This window comes from Physeter macrocephalus, chromosome 11, assembly GCF_002837175.3.
Source record: "Physeter macrocephalus isolate SW-GA chromosome 11, ASM283717v5, whole genome shotgun sequence".
In the NCBI taxonomy this organism is placed as follows: domain Eukaryota; kingdom Metazoa; phylum Chordata; class Mammalia; order Artiodactyla; family Physeteridae; genus Physeter; species Physeter macrocephalus.
In genome coordinates, this window is record NC_041224.1 from 169,326,313 (window position 1) to 169,335,832 (window position 9,520).

General features: G+C 39.2%; 1 protein-coding gene across 2 annotated transcripts in view; it reads right to left on the reverse strand.

Moving 5' to 3' along the window:
* NRDE2 (NRDE-2, necessary for RNA interference, domain containing) overlaps positions 1-9,116 on the reverse strand; it is a 48,446-nt gene extending 39,330 nt beyond the window's left edge. For both annotated transcript variants that reach the window (XR_003682141.2, XM_007102680.4), the window contains exon 1: positions 9,030-9,116. Coding sequence is in view for 1 of the 2 variants with exons in the window: in XM_007102680.4 (XP_007102742.2) it covers positions 9,030-9,093 (64 nt within the window). In the remaining variant the exon portion in view is untranslated. The remainder of the gene's footprint in view (positions 1-9,029) is intronic.
* Between the last annotated feature and the right edge of the window lie 404 nt (positions 9,117-9,520).

A 9,520-nucleotide genomic window follows, 5' to 3' on the forward strand; every position in this document is an offset into this window, starting at 1 on the left:
CTCCGCAACGGGAGAGGCCACAACAGTGAGAGGCCCGCGTACCACAAAAAAATAATAATAATAATGAATAAATAAATAAATAAATAAAATAAAAACAAAGTTTGAACCACAAATGGATAAAATATCCTTGTTCTACACCCATTCCCCATTGTATTAGGCTTTCCCCTGCTTTTCCAAAGTTCACTTTATGGCACTTTCCTTTTATGAAAGACCTTCAACTAGTACCTATTTTCACTAGCCAATATCCAAAGAGGATTTTCGCTTTTACCAAAAAAAAAAAAAAAAAAAAAAAAGCAAAAGTAGCCTTCAGTGTTTGTTTTGCAGCGAGCCTTCAGAGAGGCAGTGAGCACCCCAAGCAGGAACAGTGGCCTCACCAAGCTCCTTCCCCCAGGAAGGAGCTCAGCCTCAAGCTGCCATAGCTTTGAACTATGTCTGTGAGTATCTGTGCCTTATCCTGATTTACTTTGTGCATCCGTTAGCAAGATGTGTCCTGAAGTAACTGTTTCTTCACTGTACACCATTTCAGCTTAGGACAGGTTTTATCGGAACGCTGCTCTACCTTCAGATAGTGGGGGAAACCTGTATAACAAAATAGCACTGATTATGAGTTTACATGAACTCAGAGGCAAGCACCACCCCTTCAGTGATAATTCAAAAGACATTTCTAGGGCTCTACAGCATATATATTAGGGAAGAGGGTTATTCCTTTAAAAAGAATGAGCCAAGCTCTTTGTTTTGATGGAAACACTTGATTCCTGACAGAATCTGAGAACACAGCATTCGTACAAACAGCACTGGCAAACATGACTAAGAAATGCATTTAAGACGGTGAGTACAGAGAATCTAAGCAAAGTCAGCCTTTCCACAGAGTTAACCTACAATTTGAAGAAGAGACCCAGGGATCCCAAAGGTAATGTTTAAACAACCAAACCCCAACGTTCCAATATCACAGTGTGATTTATAATACAATTTCCGGTGTCAGAAGGACCTGCATTCAAACACTGGCTTTAAAGTTTATTAGTTGTGCAACTCGGAACAAAACACCTAATCTCTCCAAGTCTTCTCCTTTCATCCAGCACTTTTTCACTGAGAGCCAGGCATGGACAAACCCAGGACAGCCCTCAGGGAGCGGACACACTGTCATTTACATGCAATTAGACAACGCCAAGATAAAGAAAAGTTACAGGGTATAACGAGAGCACACAGTTGGGTTCCCTAGTCCAAACTAGGTATGGATCAGAGAAAGCTGCCTGGGAGAACAGCTCAATAAGACCTAAAGGATGGGAAAAAAAGTAGTCAAATATGCTCCTAGGAAGCATCCTAGGAGGGGAAATGGCTTATACAGAGGCCTGAGAGTGGAAAGCATGACTCTCTGGGCAACAGGAGGAAGCTGCTATGGCTGGACCACCAGGAGTAGCAGCAAAATGAAGCCGGAGGGGTTCCGGGGCCTTAAAACACCATATTAGAGTTTGTGTTTTACCCTAAGAGCAATGGGAAAATGCTTGAGTTTTGAGCAAGGGTGACAAAATCAGGCCTAGGGTTCAAAAGATCAGCAGCAAAGAGTAGTGTTTAAGCACACACATTTTGAAGCTAGATTGCCTGAGCTCAAATCCTGGTTCTGTGCCTGTTTCCTCCTCCCTAAAAATGCTGACAATAATACCGACTTCATAGGGTTGTTATGAGGATTCAGTGACTTAATATGTATTTGTAAAGCATTTAGTGAATGGCACATGGTGGTTTTTTTAAATTTATTTTTTTATTGAAGTATATAGTTGATTTACAATGAGGATTCAGTGACTTAATATGTATTTATAAAGCATTTAGACCAGTGAATGGCACATAGTAGTGTTTTTAATTTATTTTTTTATTGACGTATAGTTGATTTACAATGTTGTGCCCATCTCTGCTGTACAGCAAAGTGACTCAGTTATACACATACATTCTTTTCTATATTCTTTTCCATTATGGTTTTTCCCAGGATATTGAATATAGTTCCCTGGGCTATACAGTAGGACCTTGTCGTTTATCTATTTTATATACAATAGTTTGCATCTACTAACCCCAAACTCCGAATCCATCCCTCTCCCACCCCCACCTCTCCTGGCAACCACAGTCTGTTCTCTATGACTGTCTTTCTGTTTTGTAGGTCAGTTCATCTGTGCCATATTTTAGATTCCACATATAAGTGATAGCATATGGTATTTGTCTTTCTCTTTCTGACTTACTTCATTTAGTAAAATAATCTCTAGGTACATCCATGTTGTTGCAAATGGCATTATTTCATTCTTTTTTATGGCTGAGTAATATTCCATTGTATATATGTGCCACATCTTCTTTATCCAGTCATCTGTTGATGGACATTTAGGTTGTTTCCATGTCTTGGCTACTGTGAATAGCGCTGCGATGAACACAGGGGTGCATGTATCTTTTCGAATTATAGTTTTGTCCAGATATATGCCCAGGAGTGACATTGCTGTGTCATATGATAGTTCTATTTTTAGTTTTCTGAGGAACCTCCATACTGTTTTCCACAGTGGCTACACCAACTTACATTCCCACGAACTTACATTCCCACCAACAGTATAAGAGGGTTCCCTTTTCTCCACACCCTCTCCAGCATTTGTTATTTGTACACTTTTTAATGATGGCCATTCTGACCAGTGTGAAGTGGTACCTCACTGTAGTCTTGATTTGCATTTCTCTAATGATTAGCAATGTTGAGCATCTTTCCATGTGTCTATCAGCCATCTGTATGTCTTCTTTGGAGAAATGTCTGTTTAGGTCTTCTGCCCAGTTTTCAACTGGGTTGTTTGGTTTTTTGTTGTTGAGTTGTATGAGCTGTTGGTGTACTTTAGAAATTAAGCCCTTGTTGGTCGCATCATTTGCAAATATTTTCTCCCATTCTGTGGGTTGTCTTTTTGTTTTGCTTATGGTTTCCTTTGCTGTGCAAAAGCTTGTAGGTTTGATTAGGTTCCATTTGTTTAGTTTTGTTTTTATTTCTATTGTCTTGGGAGACTGACCTAAGAAAACACTGGTACGATTTATATCAGAGACACACAGTGTTTTTAAATAAGTAGTTTTAAAATTCTGGCTACGGTGTGGAGAGTGGTTCAGGGAGTGACTATTTAGGAGGCCGCTGTAATAATCCAGGGGATGACTGTGGTGAAAATTATGCAGTGGCAGTGAGAATAGAGGGAAACTAATGAATTTAAGAGTTATTTGGAAGGACTGGATGAAGAACTGAATGGGGGAAACAGGAAGTTGAGGTACGTGTCTAAGTTTTGGCCTGGGAGAATGGTGGTGCCATTTTCTGACATGTGGACACAGGAAGAAGAGCAGGTTTCAGGTAAAAAGACAATGTGTGTAGTTTCTTCCCCAAATATAAATAATACACCTGCCTCATATGCCTCATATCTTCCAGCCCAACCCTGTCTGAATATTCAACCCCCAAGCAACAATGTTTTAGAGTAGACAAGCCTAATAAATCTGATGGTGCAGAAAGAAAAGCTCGAGAATTGGAGGGATCACACACTGGGGTCTTTCTGCTGCCCCTAACACAAGGGAGGCGCTGGATACCTGTCTGTTGACAGAATGAATGTTACCGAATTTAGCCTCCCCAAAACACTTACTTAGTGTGATGCCTGCTTAAATCCTGGCCTCTTTTTTTTTTTTTTTTTGCGGTACACAGGCCTCTCACTGTTGTGGCCTCTCCCGTTGCGGAGCACAGGCTCCGGACGCGCAGGCTCAGCGGCCATGGCTCACGGGCCCAGCCGCTCCGCGGCATGTGGGATCTTCCCGGACCGGGGCATGAACCCGTGTCCCCTGAATCGGCAGGCAGACTCTCAACCACTGCGCCACCAGGGAAGCCCTGGCCTAACTCTTAACAGTACCGAGAGGGTGGAGAACAGAGCCTCTCTCATTTGCTTTGGTATTGCTCATCTTTCCTGTCCAGGAGTTTTTTGTTTCTGTTTTTGTTTTTAATTGAAACTCTGCACACACCAGTACTAACACCATCTTAACATTTTTATCACATTTTATAGTGTAAGGCCAAAAGTATAGTGCTTCTATTTTTAACAGCAAAAGACCAGAAACAGTCAAAATGTCCTTAATAGGGACTGACAGAATAAAGTATGTGACATCCACACTATGGAGCTCTGTGTACCAGTCAAAAGAAGTGAGGAAGACATCTATACTCCACTGTAGAGTGATGTCTGGCATTTTAGGTAAAATGCAGAATAATATGCATTTAAGAAGCAGAAGTGGAGCGGGGAGGAGAGATAAATTTGGGACTTGGAATTAACAGATACACACTACTATATATAAAATAGAGAAACGATGAGGACCTATTGTATAGCACAGGGAACTATATTCAGTATCTTGTAATAACCTATAATGGAAAAGAATCTGAAAAAGTATATATATATATGTATGTAAACTGAATCAATTTGCTGCATATCTAAAACATTGTAAATTAGCTACACTTTAATAAAAAAACAAAAAATTAAAATAAAAAAAAGAAACAGAACGGAAATGTAGTTGCTCATATTAAGGAGGAAAAAAACGGAAGGATATCATTGACTACTAAAAATTCTAAACTGTAGGGGAAAGTTGGAGAATTGAGATGGAAGTTTTTTCTCCAAAAATAACTGGGTTATATGTATTTCCAACTTTAGAACCATGTAAATGTTTCACAACATTATAAAATGGGACCAAATCAAAAAGAAGAAAAACACAATCCCCCAAAATTAAAAACAAATATACCTAATTGTATAACAAATTGGTAATGAAACCACACAGAGAATTATTTCAAGTGAATTTAAAACACAGTAATTTGACAGCACGTGGGTTGTGGGATACAGCCTAAGGACAAATAGAACCATAAAGAAATAGTGAACTATTTAGTATTAGTCATATTACTATTGTTATTTTGGACCTATACATAATTGGACTAATGACACTAAGAACTAATATTTTCAGCATAAGAGGAAATAAATATAAATAGTAAATCAAAGAAATCAACTAAAAATCTCAAAATCTTAAACTTGGATTAGAAATATCAGTATGAAGTCATGATGTATTTTTCTCTTTCTGGTTCTGGCCACTGAAAATGTTTAGAAGTAATGACAACCCAGTGCCATGAGTACTCCCAACATCCGATTTGTGGTTTTAACATACCCATACCATTTTCCACTAAAAGAAACCAGGGTTCCTTTGAGAAATGGTCAATTCCAGGCCATAATAAAACATGTAAGTGATGAGCTCTGAGCAGCTTTTAGGGCAGAAAGCAAGGAAGTGGTTAAAGACAATCGGTTTATGCCAAAAAGACACAGGCCCAACTTGATCAAGGCCCCCATTAGCCAAAAATGGGACAATTTGAGCATTAGAAAATAGTATTTGCAATGGACTGAAATATAAATATGTTAAAAATTCATGAGTTCATAATTAAAGGGGGTGGGGGGAGAAACACCTCACCTGTCACCTCTAAAAGTTGCCAAGACCCAAACTTGTTATTCTGTAAACTGACAAAAGGAACAAATCAAGTATTCATCCTGTCTTTCCTGCCTGAACTGTATTTCAGGGTATCCCAACAGTGTTGAGAAAAAGTTCTTTATAGGATAACTGATAACTAATAAATATAGGAGGAATGCTAAAAACGGAAAATAACCATTTTGTAACCACAATGAAATGGTGGATCTAAGCAATAATCATAAATGGCTGCAAAAATCATTAGGTGAAAGATTGATGGGCAGCTTCATAATGGATGAATCAGGCCATCCAGGAATCCACTGATCAATCTTACTACTAAAAGAGAGAAAACTGGACAGCTCATCCTCCTGATTTGGCTCAACAGCAACTGTAGAGCACACCCAATGAGGTATTTTCAACTAAAAAAACTGTACCTGAATCTAATTAACTCTCTACATCTAACTACCAGTTTACAGGAAATCCTAGGGTAGAGAAGCATGTTAAATGACACCATAAGGATTTGGTGGGAAACGTCTATAGGACAAATGATGCAGTTTCCTCAACAAATCACAAGGGAAAATAGAAGGGAGGGAGAAACTGTTTTATAATTTTTTTAAAGACCTAAGAGACATATTCAAAATGCAGTGTTGGATTTCTTTGGATACTGATTTGAAGAAACCAACTGTAAAAGGACATTTTTGAAACAACTCTGGAAATTTGAACATTAACTGACAATTAGATGATATTAAAGAATTATAGTTAATTTCATTATGGCTAATAATGTTGTGTTTAAATTTTTTTTAATACAGTACTTTATAAAAAGCTCTTAACATTCTCTAACACCATACACAAAAATAAACCCAAACTGGATTAAAGACCTAAAATGTAAGACCGGATGCTGTAAAACTCTTAGAGGAAAACATAGGCAGAACACTCTCTGATATACACTGCAGCAATATCTTTTTGGATCCACCTCTTAGAGTAATGAAAATAAAAAGAAAAATAAACAAATGGGACCTCACTAAACTTAAAACTTTTGCACAGCAAAGGGAACCATAAACAAAACCAAAAGACAACCCACCGAATGGGAGAAAACATTTGCAAACAATGTGACTGACAAGGGATTCATCTCCAAAATATATAAACAGCTCATACATATAGCTCATATTGATACAGCTCAATATCAAAAAAGTAAACAACCCAATCAAAAAAAAGGAAAAAACGGGCACAAAATCTAAATAGACATTTCGCCAAAGAAGACATACAGATGACCAAAATGCACATGAAAAGATGCTCAGCATCACTAATCATTAGAGAAATGCAAATCAAAACTACAATGAGGTATCAACTCACACCCGTCAGAATGGTCATCATCAAAAAGTCTATAAACAATAAGTGCTGGAGAGGGTGTGGAGAAAAGGGAACCCTCCTACACTGCTGGTGGGAATGTAAATTGATACAGCCACTATGGGGAACAGTATGGAGGTTCCTTAAAAAACTAAAAAGAGAACTACCATATTACCCAGCAAATACACTACTGGGCATATACCCTGAGAAAACCATATTTCGAAAAGATACATGCACCCCAGTGTTCACTGCAGCACTATTTACAATAACCAAGACATGGAGGCAACCTAAATGTCCATCAACAGATGAATGGATAAAGAAGATGTGGTGCATATATACAATGGAATATTACTCAGCCATAAAAAAGAGTGAAATAATGCCATCTGCAACAACATGGATGGACCTACAGATTATCGTAGTAAGTGAAGTCAGAGAAAGAGAAAGACAAACACCATATGCTATCACTTATATGTGGAATCTAAAAAATGATACAGATGAACTTATTTACAAACCAGAAACAGACTCACAGACTTAGAAAACAAACTTATGGTTACCAAAGGGGAAAGGTGGGGGGTGAGGAATAAATTAGGAGGTTGGGATTAACATATATACATTACTATATATAAAATGGATAATCAACAAGTACCTACTGTATAGCACAGGGAACTCTACTCAATACTCTGTAATAACCTATATGGGAAAAGAATCTGAAAAAGAATAGATATATGTATAACTAAATCATCTTGTTGTACACCTGGAATTAACACATTTTAAATCAACTACACTGCAATATAAAATAAAAATTAAAAAACAAAACAAAAATAAATTTAAAAAGAATAAAAAGTTCTTTTACAATCATTACCCTGATGCTGGGTACCCAGAAGATGTCCAATAAATACTGGTTAAGATAAATGACAAGAGCAACACTGCCCTGTAAACCTGCCACTTCACCCTCCCAAAATAAAAGGATTAACCGTTGGCCTGTTATTCAAGTCAGGACCATCCCTCATCATCAGTTCCAACCATATTTCCCAAGGTGCCTCCTTACACCTCTACATTTCCAGACAAATTGAACTATTTTCAGTTTTTTGCAGAGGTCTCCTGTTTTCCTTCCTGCGTGCCTTCGAAGGCCCTGGAATGCTCTTCCACTGTCTCTTTGTCCAAACCCTACCCTCTTGAAGACCCGTCTCCAAAGTTAGCTCCTATATAATGCTTTCTTTGAACCTCCCCACAGAAGTCATTATTCCTCTGGTTCACCTCTGTCATCTATAACATCCCACCTTGTATGTACTGTTACTTTTTTAAGTACCTATTATTGGTCTGTACATTCAGCTAATATTTATCGAACAATTACTATACTTCGGGCCTGTGCTAGGGGTTAACGATGCTGCGATGAATAGACAAACACAGTTTCTGACTACATGGATGTTACGGTCGAGTAAAGGATGACCAAAATTACACTAATTATATAAGAAATTAACAATTATGAGAAGTATACCAAAAAAAGAAATGTAGGAATTACAACAGGATACGATAAAGGTGTCAGACACAGCTGGACTCTGCCACATAAGGGCATGATTTAAGATTAATCACTTTAAATTACAATTCACTATGTGCCACAGTTTTTAACAATGCAGATCTGGGAACGCTTAAGGCTTAAATAAAATATGTTATGCCATTACCTGACCTACAGTCAACCCTCAATAAATAAATGTTAGTTCTTATTCCCAGCAGCTGTGCCCATCTGGAGAGAAACTGTGTTTGATTAGCCTTGGATCCTAATTCTCTACCTCTTGGTCTGCCAAAAGATATGAACCCAATAAATAATTCAGAAATAAGGAGAACAGAGAAGGAAAAAAAGCTGTAATCAGAACACCCAGCATTTGCATCAGGAGTCTCCCCGAGATGTGGAGTACCACTGTTTCCATTTTACAGGTGAAGTAACTGAGGCTGGGGGGAGAAAACAGGGCTCAACAATATGATTACATGGAAGTCCCAACTCCGAAGCCTCTCCTGGTATTTCTCCTTCTGGACTCTATAACTCTAGCCCAGAAACCCGGACGAGTGCCGCTGCTCCTCCCACAAGGCTTTGCAGCACCGCGGAGAACTCTGGGATACAAATGAATAAACAAATCAAAGGGAAGTGCGAGACCTGGGCCCGAGAAACTCTGCCCTAACCCCGCCAAGTACCTTCCTCATCCCTTTTGTGTGCTTACCTTTCCTGGGGCTCCCGCTCTCGGGCGCCTCACTAACACCCGCAAAGGCGGGGAACAGCGCCATGATAACAGGCCGCACCGCCTTTTCACTCCACAAAAATGGCGGTGGGAAGCCGAGGCCGGTAATAAGGCCCTTGCGGTCGCTGTGCACTCTGGGAAGTGTAGTTTTCCCGTCGGTCCTTTGGCCTGGACCCCAACCGCGGGGGCGGGGCGGAATGAAAGGGGGCGGGGCGGAATGAAAGGGGACAGGGCGTGATGGGGGAAGGGCGGAAGGGAGCACTTCCCAGTAATTAGTACCATCAGGCTTCTGTGAGAACCGGAAAATGTTGAGACTGGAGGGGCAACTGTTCAGAGCACAAAGTTCAAGGAAGTTGGGATTCTGATTACACCCCTGAGTTCACACCATGGCTTCCTAACTGAGTCAAATTAAACTCCCTAAGCTTCAGTTTTGATGAAATAAAGATTTGTATTTTAAGGCAAGATAAAAATTT